Consider the following 18577-nt stretch of genomic DNA (forward strand, 5'->3'; position numbering starts at 1 on the left):
TGTGTCTCACCAGACAATTATTAACTTATTTATAAATTTTAAATTTATTAACAGTTGTTTTGATCTCTTGGAGCCTAGGCTACTCACAGTTGAAGGCCACACCATATCCTGTTATTTGAAAACTTACTAGGTCTGGATTTGCTTAAGTCTCTCTTTTGATCTATGACTACCTTGTCATTAAACAGTAACCGTCCTCACAATTTATGTAAGACACCTAATAAGAATCATAAACATATAGAAGAAATAGTTATTTTAGCCCTAAATCACTTATTTAGAAAGTATGGGGAGCAAGAATGATCTTAGGCATTTTTACACTTGAAAATATAAGTTAAGGACACAGGTTTAGAAATGGAATGATTAGGGGGCAGTTTCAATGGTCTTAAATTACATTTTCAGATAAACTTTTAAAGAAAACTTTATGGCTATAATTATTGATTTTATGGCTCTTCCTCCACCACAGTGGGAGGTGTGCCTAGTTGTTCTTCAGGAGAGTGCTATGATACTTCTATTAATAAAACTTAGGAGAATTATTGATCCTAAATGCTTCATCACCCAAAGCTGATGATTACCATGAGAGTGAGAAATGACTGTTGCATTTATCCCATTTATGTCATAAAATCATAGAACAGTTTGGGTTGAAAGGCACCTTTAAAGGCCACCTAGTCCAACCTCCCTTTCAACCAGCACGGACATCTTCAACTAGATTGGGTTGCTCAGAGCCCCATCCAGCCTGACCTTGAATGTTTCCAGGGATGAGGCATCTACCACCTCTCTGGGCAGCCTGTGCCAGTGTTACACTGCCCTCATCATAAAAAATTTCTTCCTTATATCCAGTCCGAGTGTCTTTGCATCAAACATACTTGTCTATGTTTTTAAGCAGACTGATGTATAACATTGTTGGATTGGGACACTTCACACTGAAATATTCATGATAAGTAACCGAAGTTGCTGAGAGGAATCAAGAACTCAAACAAGAAAAAAGTCCTAACCGGTGACTGAAGATAATTAGGATAGTTTTTTGACATGCAGCAAAGCGGTGGGGAGAATGCCTGAACCTGAAGGGTATTGTGTGAGTTTGTCACAATAACGTACTTGGCAAAAACAATTAGAAGTATTTCCTGTGTCATCATAACCTAAAAACACAATTAGATGGTGAAATATTTATTTTGACTGCCTCTCCACTGAAAGAAATTAGGAATATTACTATAATTTTATGGCGAATAAAACCACTTATCTATTACTAATAATTTAACCAAAGTAATTTTTATAGTATTGTGTAATTAGAATAATTTTTCATGAGTCAAACTATGATAAATGTTCATTGTTATGTCAGCTAGAAACACTTGAATATGTAATTTGTCACAGAACAGATAATAAGGTTCATGATACATTACGGAATCTGGAAAATCCCCAGTAATCTCATTTAAGTGTAATGACACTGGAGGATCTCCACTGGTCTGCACAGAGTATTTATAATATCGATTCTAAAAGGGTATTCTCTTTTACCCTCTCCCCAGGCATCAGAAATAGTGGGCTTGCTGTTGTAGGAGTAATACATGTACAGAATTATCTGAAATAATTTTTTCCTCCAGCACCTGAAACAACCTTTGTGAGTAAATTTCAGTAAGCCTTCCACAGAGCTAAGAAAAAATGTTTATTTTTGAAAAAAAATGCTAAATCTGTTGTTCTGTATATTTATATTGTTAGAAATATAAAGATGATGCATAATTCTTCAGAAACCATTAAAAAAAGTTAGATCTGCTTTTTCAAACTTTGTGTTTGAGGAAAAATGAGCATTATTTACATAGCACCCCGAATGTAGTTTTATCTTCTCCTTTTCAAATGCATATTTTCACATATCTTGTTTAGAATCTAAAATTTCATATGAAAATTCTAGAGATGTCAACCCCTGAAAGCTAAAGGTTCGTACAAAGTTTTACAATACTAAACTCACTAATGTAGCCTTAACTATAAATGTATGAAAACATGGGTAAATAACGAATGCAGCGTTAACCTCAGCAGCAGAAACATATCACTATATTTTATGTGGCGTTTTCATAATTCCATCTGGCAGATACTCAGAATATCAAATGAAGTTAGATTGTTGTAGTCATGTTACATGCTCTCCCATGCATACAACATTCAGGCCATGAAAAAGAGCAGATGCTTCCTCTAATAAATAACTCACTGTGACAAAGAATATACTACAAGTCTACATAATCTGGTTTATGCAAATGTTAATGGTTGTGTGTAGCAATATAGCCTAATACAATAACTGGTTTAACAAACGATTCTTAGGTTAGCTGAATAAAACGCAATTATAAACTAGAAAGTAATTTCCAGGTTAAATATCCTCCCATTTTTCCCCACTGTTTTCATGAACAAGATTAAACAAAAGAACATCTTGTTTGAATACCAAGCTATAGGAAAATGCCTATTTAAAATAAATGCTATTGTATTAAAAAGATAAAATGAGCTGGAACTTCAGCTCCATGGGAACAATACTTCATTGCCAGTTGCTTATGCTCTAACGCCTAGGTTTTAAACAGACATGCACACAACACACACACAGCAGTTGGCTTAATACACGCAGAAAATTTTGGTAAATAAAAAAAATCAGGATAAAAAAACTTAAAGTATGTTATGCATTACTAAGTATGATAATAAAACCACTAATTAATCTCTGTCAAAATATTCTGGTATCATTTCATAGCCAGAACTTCAGATATGAAGGAGAGTCCATACAAACATTTATTTTCACACAACACTTTCTCTAGTAAGAGAGAAAATAATGCATTAAAAAGTGAGAAGTTTGGGCCAGAAGGTGTCTCAGAAAGTGAATGAATAGGCTCAGGAGAGTGTCACAGCTTCAAGGGTCAACTTCAAAAACCACAGAAGAGCAGGAGGAAGGGTGTTCTGGTATCGACTGTGGCCAGAGAAAATAAACTGCTTTCCACTTTCCCAGAGACTGGCAAATACATGTGTGCTTTGACAGGCATATCAGTTTGTTACCTAATCAGAGTTCTTCATGGGGCAGGGTGGGGAGAAAGAAAAAAAGAGAAGGTTTTCTTATTTGTAAGAAAAGGATCACAACAATTTTATAGAAAGAGTGGCAGATCTCCTGACTTACAAGGATCCCAATGATCCCAACAGTATGTGACTAACAACTGACAGATTCATTTTGAGCATCACAAGATTTTTTTTAAAGTCACCATTAAATCATTTTCCCCTAAGCCAATAAAAGAAATTTTCCACTTTGTGTTAAAATTTTTGAATGTGCCTGAGAGTAGGTGTGAAATACGCACAGGAAGAGTTTAATGAGAATTTATAGTTCTGCCTTTGGACCACAAGGCAGCGAATCATTCATGCTGCTTCTCTCCAGCTGAGACACCTATAGGTGTGGTCCAGCTCTGAAACAAGTTTTGTCTCCTACTCTACAAAAACCTACCAGTCTTGGGTTTCCAATAGAAGCAGTGAACATGAAGTAAAATATTCCCTCATATTAAAAGGGCCAAAACCATAGGAAATGTTAGATACTGAAAAAACCTGAAGTGGTACCAGTATTTACTAAACAGCAACTGCAGAAAAAAATTAACACACTATGTTAAGCAGACAGCCTGAAATTTGCTCACATTTTATAGCTTCATTTCTACCAATTACTGTACCAGTAAATGAAAAATGCATGGGTTGCTGTGGAGAGAAGAAAGGAATTGAATACCTGCAAGCAAAAGATGTCATCTGTTTGAACAGTAATTTTCACTATTAACATATAGCAGAAAAGGACCCTAGAACTGTAAACTGACTTGATTGGAGGGCAGCTAACATCACTAAAATGAGACATTATGGGAGACATTTTCATTTAAAAGAAATCTTTGCCACTAAAGTGTGTTAATCTATCATCTGTCATGAATAATCTGTGCATTTTTTGAAAATATTCTCTATATGCCTATGCATCTTGTTCTGAAGTCATGTAAATACTTTCACAAATTTGCACAATAAAAAACAGTTACTTTATGTCATACACAATGGATTCAATAGAAGCTACAAATAAACATTTGCTATTGCAGGAAAGGGAATCTCCCATGTTTAAAAGTTTTCCGGTTTGATACTGAAGAAATAAAAATTTAATTATGTTTGATATAAAAGTTATTATTGTAATAGTGTAAGCCAATACTCTCTTAAAAGAAATCCCTCCTAACACATGCTCCCACAGTAAAGCAGAACAAAAAATAAAATGTTCTTCCAAATATTAAAGCCATTGAGAGTCACATTATCAGAAATTATCAACTTTGTTGTGAATCACACCTTTATCTGGTACACAACTGAAGAGAAAATGAGATACAAAATCAACAGGAGAACATTTTGAAATCGTTTTCTACAGGTCCCAGGATGCATGCGAAGTTTTCAAAAGTTAGTACTTTCTAATCAAATAGGACCAAATAACTTTCGCCTACATGGTATTTCAGCAGTGTGAAAACTGAACCTAACAGTAAGACATAATCAGAGGGAAAGTAAATTCATACTGTAAGTTAGAACCAGTATTTTAAACCTGTAAAATAAATTATTCCATTACAACAGGAGAAATACACACAATAGTAGTAAATAAATGTTAATAAAATGTTGTCCTTATCTCCTATGTTTTTAAAGAACCTGGTAATTTCCTATTTCGAACCAGAGTTCTGAATTGGACCCTATGAACTCTGCTGTTTCCTGGTCAAAAATGTACCAAAATCCACTAACATTTGTAAGACAGATATTTAACTTTGTGGATACAAGAAGTTCCATCACCCAGTGCTATCTTATCATACTGCCTACATACTCGGCAATCTTATGAGGACCAACTTGGCCATGTTGAACTGTTAGCTAAGGCTGAAATACAAGGAGAATACATCAGCACAGTTACTTAACTTACTGCTCATCACCAAAGGGGAAAGAAACAGTCAGCTTATAAACATGCTACTTCCTTATGGCTCTTTACATAAGGAATCCCACTGTTTTATGTCAAAGCTCTACTGCTTTAATTGTTACTGTAATGATTTCTATGGTATGATAATCTGCTTATTGCAAATACTCAGCCTTAGTTATTGCATAATGGAAACCAAGAATGTGGAGATTAAATAAAATGAAGTGAATAAGGATTATAAGGGAACCAATGTCACGTTTGCAGTGGAATTTGAACTTAGAAAACTTTCTGTAGGTTCACTGCAAGATTCCAGTTTCAGAACACCTACCACAGAATCATATGTCTCTTTGGCCACCATTAAGGACTCTCACCCCAGATTTGCAGTCATGCCAGCTGTATGTAATACTTTTACTACAGATATTCTCTACTAATGCTATGTGACCTCCCTTCATATGTGAACAAACTACTGTCAGTGTTTCACATAAACAAGATGGTAAAAATTACACAGAACTTTGCCTACTGATTCTATTGCTCTCCTTCAATTTCTTATTTTTAAACAAATCAAAATAGCAATGTAAATGCTTAAAGTTAACATACACTCAGGCAATTTGCAAACTCAAATTTCATGATGAGGAAATAGAACTGGTCACAGAAACAAATCTGCTACTCAGAAAGCCTGCATGTCATGTGGAACCACCTAAAGCCAGACAACAGGAAACACTTGGCAGTGGGTCTTTCTGGGTCAAAAATGAGATTCTAGCCACTTACAATCCAAACTGCAGAGTGTCTGCAGCTCTTCTTTGGTCATACAGTCCTGATGAGAAATAGATGTCCTTAGGAGAAAGATATTAATAAAGCTATTCTTAAGAAGTAGCTCAAAAATTCTTCACATACTTTACAATATAATGTTATCACATTCAAAAGAAAAAGAAAGATACACTCAAATCTGTCCACTTCGAATGTGGGCAGAAAGGAGTGAAGGCAGGCTTTCTGCTCTGTCAGCTGTGTACCTTCTGTAAGTGCCCTGGTGTTTAGTTTGCACACAAATTCAACTCAAAAGCTAGGCATGTAGTAAGACACATCCCTCTACTTCATGTGTCACACTGGCTGGCTTCCAGTTCAACATAAAAGAGCAATCAATTGAACATCTTCAGAGATATCCGTACTTTCTCATTGATACAGGGAGCACAGCACCCAGATGGGTTTCTGAATGAACATTCTGCTATTGTTATTTATTAATCACAATGCAAAACCAGTAACTCTATAAAACCAATCTGAATAAGGCAGAATTTAGGCACCTGGCCACATACAAACAGATTACAACAGTTTACTCAAAAAGCTTTATGTATATATGGAACTTAAGTATCTGCCAAACATAAAGGCTGATCAGAGACAAAGCTAAGTACTTAGACAATTAGGTAGGCTAAAACACTGTCTGAGAATTATGGACACAATTTTGCTAAGTTCAGAATTAGTTAGAATTAAATCGGACTTTACATTGCCTAAAGATTTTATTTTCTCTCTTTTTCACAGTATAAAATGCTGTGAATCAAAGATCAGGGTGTTTTATACATATATATATATCAATATATATATATCACCTCCAAAAATAATATAGCCAACTGCATACTGTCAATTTATTAATTTACCTCAATGTCTTCACACTTAGATCCTTTATGTTGAAGTACTCTGCAAAATGCCTGGTAGACTGTTCTGGTTATACAGAGACACAAGGGTTTTTACAAGTTATCTACCCCTTTTTCTAAAGTAACACAAATATTCTCTATATTATTATTAGTATTACTGTTATTTCTATTTATTATAGAGACATTTTATGGATCAGGACTTCTTATTGCTTCTGCTAAGTGAATAGAGCATTTGTATTCTACAGCAATACAAATTATTAATATCATTCTATGTAGGAAAACATAGAACAACGTTTCTCATTTCCCAGCTGAATTGACTTCGAGAGACCTTCAAGTGAAAAGATGTATTTGACTAGAATTGGCAGATCATATTTTCTATCAATAAATCAATGCAAAATACCTTATCATGAAAACATGTGACAACGTATTACATATTAATTACGTATTTCGCTTTGGTATCTCAAATATGGACTCTCCTTAACTTCAGTTGCATTTTATTTGACCTCCAATTCATGAGTTCATCTTAATTATGAATTATTAATAGTGAAAAAATCATAGCAATTAGGTTTGGATTTCAAGAAAATCTTAGCCTTAGACTGGGTTTGGATTTTTGTGAACACATTAAGTGTCTCCTGATAAAAATCTGTATGTATGGAAGCCCAAACAGGACTAAGCACATTGATACTTATGCTTAAGTAGGCTGAAGTAATTTGTTGAATCAGGATTTATCTCATTTTCAGACTCATAACAGGTACTGGTAATAAAAGTATTCAGTGAAATACAACAGCCAAACATGACATTAAAGCCAAGACACGCTATTTATTTTGTACAGCGAGAGGATTCACAGTCACAGACTACAAAGTTGTTCTTTTTAAATGCCCCACTGTTAGTCAGGTCTTTGCTTCAGAAAGAAATCAGGTTTATCAGTTTTACAGACTTCTCCAAGGACTTACTCTATGAAGAAAAAAAAGAACAAAAAATCCCTCACAGTTTCCAGCATTAGCTTGTCAGTGGCTCTCAAATATATTTATACACCATCATAAGAAAAAACCCCAACAAACCCAAACCAGAAAAAAAAGTTGCTAGGCCCAAAAAAGTCCCAAAATGTCAAGTACCTTTAAACAGTCCTTCACAGAACTGCAACCTTACCACAGCATGACTTTAAAGCTAATCCATGTAGTAAATCCATGTAGTAATCACAGCGCCCAGATACCACCACCCAGCTGATCTCTTAACTCCACATACCTCAAATACCAGCCTTTTTGTCCATAAACTCTACGTCCTGCCACTATCACAGAAAAAACAAATATAAAGTATCTATGATGGCTTTTCCTCCACAAAATGTAATACTGAACACTAAACCCAACTTGCTCAGACTAACCAGGAATTTCCACATAGGTTTTCAAGTTTCAACATACTGCTTTAATATTTCTGTTCTGAAGCAACTGAAGTTCAAACATGAAGGTTTTAATACAAAGTTGAACTTCTTACATATACAAGACTATTTGCTATGCATTACTGCTATTCATTTGCTACACAATTAAAATTGTTTTTTTTCCCATTTTCCCATAATTTGTCAAGCAGTACTGAAAGCAAAAACAGTCCCTGAAAGTGTGTGTTATGGTTATCACTAAATGTCAAACCACAAAATAACAAAATATAACATACTTATACTATTTAAGATCTTCCCAGTTGATCACTACCATATTTCATTTAGGAATGTGACAGTGATCAATTCAACACTAATTTCTACGTTAATTTGAACATCTTTAATAGTAAAATCCATCTTGAAAACCAGTATGGTCATCAATACTTCAGATGATTACTGATGTATATCAACAATTTCAGTGTCGTTTGAAATGCCTCTTCTTTCTCTCATCCCATTTAATTTTGCTGTTGCACAATCACACCAAGAGATGACACAGACCAGCGATGCCCAGATTTACACAGTGCTGGACAGGGATAGCCATACTTTCACAAACAGTAATTTACAAACTGAGGAACGTGGAGTCAGTCCTAAATTTTTAAAGAAATCAGCTCATCTGAGGTCACATGTCTAGAACTTTAGAGAATTATAGAATGTAGATGTTTATAGTTATATGAAAGAGATCCCTGGAAGTCATCTCTTCCAAATGTTCAGTCAAAGCCAAGCTATCTTAACCAATAGGTAACTCTGGGCCTTGTCCAGTCAATTCTGAAAATACCCAAGGACAAACAGTTTACAACATCTTTGGTTACATCGCATACTGTGTAGTGGTGTCCACATTGTACAACTACTGCAGTAAAAATGCATTTGCCACAAGGCATCTGAAGTCATGGGCAACTGGAAATTAACATTGGAAATTAAGAAGCTACATACCTATATACAAGAACCAAATGCTCGGCTTCATTCCTTAAAACACAATCAGAAAATATAGCATAGCACTAAAATTAGCCATAATTTTTTTCGGTACAGTTATTTCCCATCACTGTTCAGCATGGTATAAGCATCAGCTGCTGATTCTTTCTAGACAGAATACATATTGCACTTTTCAGTAGCTGTTTCAGTGTGTGGGTGGGTGGTGTATTCCTGAAATTACCAATAAAACAGTTTACTGCTGAAGAGACAACATCACAAATCAAGAGTTTAACGGAAACATCTTTTAAGGGGTAACATAGCTTTCCATGTCAACCCCATGTAAGGAAACTCATCATTTAATACACTAGATCAAGAGGAAAAAAAAATAATCGTATATTTCACTGAAGGTTAGAAACAATAGGAAAATATTATCGATAATCTAACTATCTTACTCTGGCTATTCGTGTTCCAGGTATACCGTATACTAAAGTTATCCTGGCTAATGTTGGCCTGCCCTGGAAAATAATTCTCTCTCTACCATGTCCATATCATAACCTATGAATTTAGTACCTCACCAAACAGGATAACAGGTTTCCTCCCCTGCAACACATAAATTACATAATGCCACAAGGCTTTCTATTTCTAATTTTGGTGAACTTCGACACCAAGCAATATTAGCCAAATCTGTTTCTTTAGCAGTCTGATTTGAAATGTACTTCCACTTAATGCACTGAGAGGTATAGTTTTTAGTGAATTGAAGGATGACACCATTTCTTGGCTCCAAGTTGTTAAAATATTTTAGCCAATAGTGTATAGTTAAAAATACACTCTCTGTTTTTCTCTGTTTTTATTAAAGAGCAAAGAAGAAATACTCCCTCTTTTATACTCGTTCCTCTGAGTTAAAAAAACTACTGTAACACTCACACTGAGCTTAAAACCTAAAAACATACTTAGAGGCAACTGAAAATAGGAGTTCAAACTGGAAGAATATGTTAAAATGAAAAATAATGCCCAATAAATTTCCCAATATTATAATTCTCCAGAAAGAGACAACATAGTCTTGCTGTCTCTCTCCAGAGAGTATCACTACAGAGATTTTTCAAGAATAGACGTGATCTCTATGTGAGAACTGAGTTAGCTCCTTAATTTCCTCATTCATCTCTCATTATCCAGAACATAATTGCACCATAATAGTTTTCAGTGTCAGGCTTTCTATAAAATAACCTTAACCCGCTTCTACAATACAAACACAATACAAAATTCCTTCCCGTTAAAAATTACTTTTTAATAGTATATAATAAGTACAGACAGACATGATGACTTCTGGAAGTTGGACATGAAATTCAAACCCCTATTAACTGATGTCCATCATCAAAGTCCAAACTCTAAATATGCCTATTACAGCCCAAACTGATAAAGAAACAGTATCACATACAGTTTATCTCCCAAAACTGTAGTCAGGAGTTCACTTTCATTTCCCTCCCTCTAAATAGAAGGCATTGTATTGGGACATTTCCATAGGAGAACCTGTGACAAAGTTGCTAGAGTTCCTACCTCTAGGAATCCTGGAGTTGTATAAGCAGAATATAGATCAGTCTTAAAAGTAAATGTGAAGGTCTCTCAGAAGTTCATTGCTTCTAAAAAGATTAAAATCTGACATTAAGCCAGAAACATAGTGCTCCTTTAAATATTTAAGTAAACTTTCCATATCTGTTTTATTTTTGCAGATAGCTGTGCTTCCTGGCAACTGGCAACATGATTTATACTTATGGCTTTTAAATCGAAGTTCAGTTTTTCCATAGCAACTGCACCATTCTCTCTACAGATATTACTTTTGTTTTGTAATAGTTAGACAAATACAGTGTTCCTGGTCAGCTGTCATGACAAACATATGCAATAACTGTCAGGATTTTCAATTTATTCATACAACACTTAATTCAAGAGACAGTGCAGTCAAGCTGATCCAGCGGAATCTTTTAATGGGACATAGCTAAACTTACACAATTAGGAAAATATGCTGGCATGGGCTGTCAAGATTAAGGTGTGCAGACTGCTTGCTTTAAACTGATAATATTGCTACGATCATACAGGACTGCACCACACATCTCTCTGACATTGCAGATGGCACTCTATTTATCTCTGTACATCAGGCCCCGTTTGCCCCTTAGCAAAGAAATACTCGAAGCACATTATCCATGAAAAAGAAAATCGAATGAAAACTACAATGTTTCATACATTTGGATTATGCTGCTTCATTCCAAAGAAAATGTGAGTATGTATGTATATGGGTACTGATAAACTTTGTAAAATAAATATATTATTAGGACCTGATTAGTAAATTAACCTACACTGCAAAATAGGAGATTAAGACCAAGAAACAATTCTATCACTGGTACACAAGAGTGTTCTACCCTTATCACATTCCTTACCCCTTCCTTACCTTGTGCCCCTTAACCAATTGATAAAGCAAACAAATGCCCTCGCCAAACTGGTCTTTGTTCAAATTGCTTCCTACTACTTTACCAAAAATCATGTTCAGGCAAAGTGGGAGAGAGAAGAGCTCTCCCTTGTTCAATCTTCTAAGCTTATGCCATAAAGAAGCTTTATGGAAAAATGGCTGAAGTATTCCAGCACCTTAACCTCCAGACCCGAGTTTCTTAATGACTATTTCACATTTAAATCTAATGAGATTGCAGAAGTTCAGGTTCTGTCTTCTCTGTAAGGCAGAAGCGAGAGCCAGGAGTAGACTAACATGCATAGCACTCTTCATAGTTCAGGCCCTACTCCTAACAGTATTGTGTCCCTGGACTTTGGTACCACATAGACAGACCATTATAAGAACACAAACACAGGTTTTTACAAACCTTATCTGTTCTTGCAGTGTGCAGCACTGGGAATCTTCAAGAAAAAATCCCGTGGTAGAATACTCAGTCTATACAAATGCCAGCCAAGACATGCAGATATAAATGCAGATGAAATATGTTCACACACATACATGGAGAACCTGCCTATGAAGTGCATGCACAGCCACCTAGTATATCAGTTAAGTGTTCCTTCTCGGTCTTACTCTTCTTTTCTGCAATAACAGGTCAAGTAACAAGCACATTTCAAATCAGCTTCCTTTTTATATATTTTATCACTTTTACCAGTATCTGTGGCTGTGCTGAGTACAGCAACAGGTCTTACTGTCCCTGCAGAGCCTCACCGGGGGCCCCTACCCACGCCTGTGCCCATAGGCCCAGCAGCCCCATTTCAGCTCAGCCCTGGGCCCTCAGTTCCCACTGGAGAAAAGCTGCAGGCATGACCATCTCTGTGCCACACCTGTGCCCGTGTCTGGCAGGCCATGACTCGCAGGCTGACTTCCCAGCTTCACTTCAGATCTGCCTTATCACTATGGACATGCTGGTGATCTGCTCTTGCTGCCTGATTAACGTCACCAGGCCTGATCCCAACTCCAACGTGTGGACTGACTTTCTGGCCTGATGTTGGACCTGCCTCAGCACCATGAACTTGCCTGATGTGCTGTGCTCAGGGTGGCCCCCTCACAGGGGCAGTGGGACAAGCTCCAGCTGGTGAGGACCTGCCCTACCACCACAGGCAGCCCCTGTGGCTCCTGATGCTCTCACCCCATGGAGTCACCAGTCCTCAGTGCACCCTGATGATACCCACATACTAAAACCTTTTCCTCTGAATAAAGCAGAAACCAACACACCCTGTGGTTTTTGTTCCATCTTGTCTTTTTACCAGTGCACACTGGATGCTCCTCTATTGAAGGGCAGAACTTGGTGTAGCTCATCTACACACATAAAAGAAAACACAGTCTTTGCTTGTACTAGGGCAATCTGGGACCAGCTTTTTTATCTCAGCATGTCTCAAAGTTCTCTTAAGTGACTTTGCCTCAGTGTCAGTTTGCACTAAAACAAGGTAGACCAACATGCCCTTGAACCTTTGTGAACCATCTGGATAGAAATACACTATTTAGATAGATGCACGCTGCCTTCCCTGGGAATTGGTGGTCTTCCTGTCCATAGAAAACAGATCACATCCCTACTGGATGAGACTTCTTCCAGAGTATAGTGGAAACAGCTAGATATGTTCTGAAGGGTTGTTTTAGATTTATTTTTTTTTTTTAATCCAGGCTGGTAGAAGTGCCTGTCTTGCACAAAATAATACAGAAATTAGAGTACTCAGGAGATATGATCAAATTTCAGTTTTTTTCTGTTTTAGAGATCCACACTCACAGACCCTATCTATTCCTAGATTATAGGCTTTTCTGATAGAGGGGTATCTTTAAACCTTTTACTACGCTGAAAAAAGTTTGATAAAAGTTGAAATTTGACCAGATTAAAAAGCAGCAGTCAAAGATAACCATAACTCCATAGTCTTCTGCTTATGGCACTCCACAAAATCATAAACACACACAAACATTAAGCAGGGACCAAAATTCAAACTCCTTTTACCAAAAAATATTAGGGGGTGAAGCCAACCATGTACATATTAAGCTGATTATGCTATTTCTACCTCTGAACTTTCCTATTCGATATTTATTTGAATTATCAGCCTCTTGACTAAAGCTTCCTCATTTAAGATTGTCAATAACAATGACACTACAATTCTTCCAGCTTTTTTTATAATTAGCAGGCATTGCTCAAAAGTATTTTTTAAGGATCACATTTCAGTTTTCTTTCTAGTACTTACCTACAACATATTGAGATCTCTCCAGCTAAAAGTTATACTTTGTCACATAACTCCTATTCTTGTGGCTACTCTGAGAGAAAACTATATATAAAATGTCATATTCTTTTATTCCAGCTCTTGCACAAGAAGAAAGTTCATTAGTATCATATTTATATGATGGCCAGAAATGAAACCATTAAAGCATCAGAAATCTTGGCAGTTACTGTAGGCAGATTTTACATTCAGAATGGAGATCCATGGAAGAGAGTCTAGCAGTATCACACCATTTGTAAAAGCTTTCTATCAGTTTAACAGACATGTCACTGCAGAGTAAATTGTTTCCAATGAAGCCTGCAATGCTAGAATTTGAAAGTGCTGTAGAAGCACTTTTTGGGGTTTACATCTGTGAAAGTTTTCAAAACTTTTTTCATGCTGCTATTTAAGGCTACTGGAAGTTCTGGAATCTGTAGAAGATAGTTATTTAGTTATACTGGTGGAAAAAAGGTTTTTCTTTTGTACTGACTGACAGTAAATATAGAACCAGGAATTTCCTAAGAAAGGTTTTTTTCAGATATAAAATAATCATTTGTGAAAGTCAACATTTTTCACAAAAATATGCAACAGTTTTACAAAGGGTGGGATTTCTGCCCCAAAAGCAATAGCTCCACATTAATTATAAATCATAACCTACAAATGGAATTCATTCTGCTAAAACAAGAAAAAGCATTTAATTTTCAGTCTCCCAAAATCCAACTGGATATTCTTGCTGTTTGTTTGTTGGCGGGTGAGGGGGTGGGTTTATTTATTTTTGGGGTGGATGAAGCTGTTTGCTGGCTCCATTTTGATGTAGAATTGGTTGCTTTCTAAAACCCTGAAATTTTTACAAGACACAAAGATTTTCCATCAAACTCTTCCAGGACTTCACCAATTGTTAGACTGTAAAAGAGAGTTGCTTATTCTGAAAATTGCTGTATTACTGCTAGGTTTTAAATGGTATCTGCAGAACAATTTACAAAGAACTTTCTATAACAGACCTTTTAAAATGACACTTCCCATCACAGTACAGACAGAAATTATATACTGTACATCAGAAGTACCTCCCAGTCAAGCCTTTTTGCTTAAGTGCAATAAAGAAATCAAGTTTGTTGAGGAGATAACTGCCTTTTTCTTTGGCACATTGAAAACTGTTAGCTCATTAGGTCACAGATGGACAGTGTCATAGTCTCACCTAAAATTCACTTTCATTTTACCATTGCACCTCCAACTGTGTACATAAACCAAGAATCAATCTTTGCTCTCCTTTGATGTGTAAACACAATACATTTATATAACTGTAAAATCTATTTTTAATTACAAGAGAAGTGAAAAAATGAACTGGCCCTTTGTGTTCAAGAGTATTTGATAGTCCCCTCTCCCTATTTTGGGATCTTTTAGTAGCATATGGATTTTAAGGCAAATGTCAAGTACCCTTATTGTTTTTTCATTATGAAGTCTGCATTTACTGAAACGTTAGTAGTCTGGCATGAGTATCAGAAACACATTTTTGTACTTTTACCTAAAACATGCTGTTGCAGATTATATCTATCTTAATTTGTTAGACCAATTCAAGATACTGATCTTACTCTAAAAACTGAAATAAATACTTTGTGTTCTTGATCCCTCAGAACAAGATGTTCTCTGCTGCATTCTGAAGTAAATGTGAAAGATCCAACAGATTAGCGAACAGCTTGAAAGACTGCATACACTGATGGTAACACTTTATAAGCTGAATTCACTAGTTTGCAATTTGTTTTTTTCTTAATTCTTTTTACTTACTTTCTCTTTCCTTTCTTCCATAAAGAGAAAATTATCCAAACCCCAAAACTACCTCTGTCTTCAATTTTTATGGAGAGAAACAATGTAGAAAGGCAATCTGTCATTTCATGAATGAACGTAGGATGAATATACTCTTTTGTACGCATAATTAAAAATTTTAATAGTTCTCAGAGAAAGAATTCTGAACTATTGTAAGGTTGAGTTTAAAATTTAAGTACAATGAATAAAAGTAATTCAGGAGTTACTATTTTAAAAATTCTAGTTTTCATGAAATGGATCTCTCTTTATGAAAAGGAAAAAGACACCAATCAACAAAGCTAACTTTCTTCTATTTATCAAATGCATGCCTCAATTTTGTAACTTACTTTACATATACCTTACATTAAAAAGAAACAAAAAAAGTTTTTTTTTTTTAATTAGGAAAAAAGTCTAAAATGGCATATATGTTCATCATAGGAAAGTTTAACAATAATTAAACCATAAGTGATAAATACTTAAATAAGAAAAGTTCCATTTAAGAATATTTTTTGAAGAAAACTCTTAAACCCAAGGATTCGTAACTAGGGCACTCTTACTGTAAATAAGGATAAATCCAACAGCTCTCCACCTTGCCAAATGTCTAAAATGATAGATAGTATGAAGTAGAAAACAGCTACTGAAAGGCAAAAGGAAGACAAAAGCCCCTTATAAAAAGATAGGGCAGTGCTCATTGTTATTCAAGCGCCTTAGTTGCCATATCCTGCTTCCATTGACTGCAGTGGAAGCTTTAGCATTAACTTCAAACAGGTGCAAGTCCCACGAGACTAAAGGGAATAAAACCTACAGTCACAGTATGAAAGCAACAGTGTATAAAGTGTGGTGAGACAGGATATGCAATTCTAATCTGGTACACAGAATCTGACAAAGCTGTTTAAATGCAGTGCCAAGTAAGGATGCAACTGAAAAAACCAGACATTTATAAACAGAAGTTTGGCAGGCCTTCATTCAATGCTACAAGAAAAGCGCAGGAAAAATGTTACAGAAATGAGTGCGCTAAACTATAGTGGGGGAGAGAAGAAGGGAGACCCAGAAGCAGCAATAAGCATCATCCTGTTCTGTAGCAATACAATATCACTTGTACAGGACACAGCTGTTGGCATGCCTTGGTGGATACTTCAGGCTCCTTGGTGCACACTGCAGACTGGTCTGCTCAGAGAACTGTTGGGACTTAGACCCTAGTAAATTAGCCATTTTTCTTTATTCTCTGCTGTGTTATCATGAGCATTTAAAAATGTTTGGGCATTTTTGTTTTTTCAACTTAAATAATTTTCAAAGAGTAGTCTTTGGCTATATTCTTACATCAGTTGAGTTATGCATGCTCATGTCCCTAATTCTACGAAGAATGTAGCTAAGATGTCATTATATTAATCAGACAGTGGTCAAAAATAGAGTACTTATCCCAAAGGAAGTTATGTGACTTAATAATTTCTTCCCAGACAGAATCAGAAGAAAAGGCTATGCAACAAAAAACCCTATTTGTCTAAAGTGATGGTAATAAACCTCAAACAGTCTCAGTATTAAACCCAATGTGGATAAGTATCACAGCAGGATGACCAAACCTCAACATTTAATTTTAGAACCAGGTTTTGGCATTAAAATTAAGATAGAAGGTAACAATTCTGAAAGTGATAAGTCAAGATTAGAAAGAAATTACTGTAAAAGGTAAGGCAAAGAGAGTAAGCAGCTCTTCTACAGTTAGCAAGTTTTATGATGAAAAGGTAAACATATACCTGTGCAAGCATGGGAAATGCGAGGTTGCTGCACCCATTACAAGGTGTCAATGCCTCCCATAAACCTGAAGGACCACAAGTATTTTCACCTGCATCATCATCATCTTCCTCTCTTGGCGATAAACGTGTTGAAGAGGGCCTCTGTGCATAAAGAAACAGTACATTCAAATTAAACACTGTGATACACTGTAAAGAAACATTCTACTAAATTAACTTAACAGATTCCCATTTATAAATTCAAAAAGTTAAACTGCCATTTTAATAAAAAGTAACTATTTGACTCAATCTGCTGTATGAAAATCACACTTTGTAAAGAAGATGCATATTGATCTATCTGCAATTATACTTTAACTATGAGTGAACATAATAATATACAGAAAATAAATACGTATTTTTAACGTAATATCAAGTAATTGGCAATTTCTGCTTCATTTTACTTTACAATTTGCTTTAACTTCATTAAGTTTAGGATATCCCATAGAGAATAAAACTAAGATTTAAAAAAATATATCCAGATATCCCCAAGAAGAAAATACTATAAGCTAAGGGGAACTTGTTTCAGTGGTCACCTGTTATGGTCAGAAAAGAAAAATACAGCTGCATCACATTTGCCTGGATCGGTCCATGATTTTTTCAGAAAAAGATCAATTCAATCAAAATAGGAGATTTCCATTTTTATTTTCTATTTACCAACAATAAATGTGTTAGCTTATGTTGTAGACAAAAATTTTACTTAAAAATGCTGGTCTTATTTTGTTTCATCAGCTAGAAGGGATGAAAGGTACTAGGAGAAGTCATTCAGATACAAGCATTAAGGCTTCCATATTGATCTGTGAGAAAGGAATAATGCTGATTGTTGCTTAAACCAGTATCCTAATTTTCTATGATAGCCAGAAACAGGAAGAGTGGACAGTTCCCATTTATTTATGTTATTTTGCTACATAGGATTAGTCCACCCCAACTGAATGAATTGCAGTGGCAACTTTTATTGATTTCAGGAGAAGGAGGAAAGTTAAGCAAGTAATGAATGATTTTTATAATTTCATGTTTAAAAAATTACAACAAAAAACCAAATTAAATTTTACTCACATCTAAATTCTTTGTCCATATTTAAACTGGAATATGCAATAGCTGTTCTAGCCTGTTTGACATTTGTTTGTACAGCCTACTTGATATTCAGGTACTAAATGCTGTCTCTAGAAATGCTTGTTGGTATTAAACAATTTTTCAGAAGAAGCTGGATTTTTGCTTGACTAACATAATGCTGTCCGAGACGATGTCTCACCATATCTATTAATCTGGTGGTAATGTTAGCTCTAAAGCACTGCTATGAGGCCCATACAAAAATAAAGAACCCCCCCCCACTTAGCTGCAGATTATTTTAGCCAATGGAATAAAGACATGTGTGGAGTCTGCTGCAAGAAAGGGA

General features: G+C 35.6%; 1 protein-coding gene across 7 annotated transcripts in view; it reads right to left on the reverse strand.

The window, feature by feature from the left end:
- ANKS1B (ankyrin repeat and sterile alpha motif domain containing 1B) overlaps window positions 1-18577 on the reverse strand; it is a 441782-nt gene that overhangs the window by 315469 nt on the left and 107736 nt on the right. For all 7 annotated transcript variants that reach the window (XM_040595970.1, XM_040595966.1, XM_040595969.1 and 4 more), the window contains exon 9: window positions 17149-17289. In XM_040595970.1, coding sequence (XP_040451904.1) covers window positions 17149-17289 — 141 coding nt within the window. The remainder of the gene's footprint in view (window positions 1-17148; window positions 17290-18577) is intronic.

This window comes from Falco naumanni, chromosome 5 (assembly GCF_017639655.2).
Source record: "Falco naumanni isolate bFalNau1 chromosome 5, bFalNau1.pat, whole genome shotgun sequence".
Classification (NCBI taxonomy): domain Eukaryota; kingdom Metazoa; phylum Chordata; class Aves; order Falconiformes; family Falconidae; genus Falco; species Falco naumanni.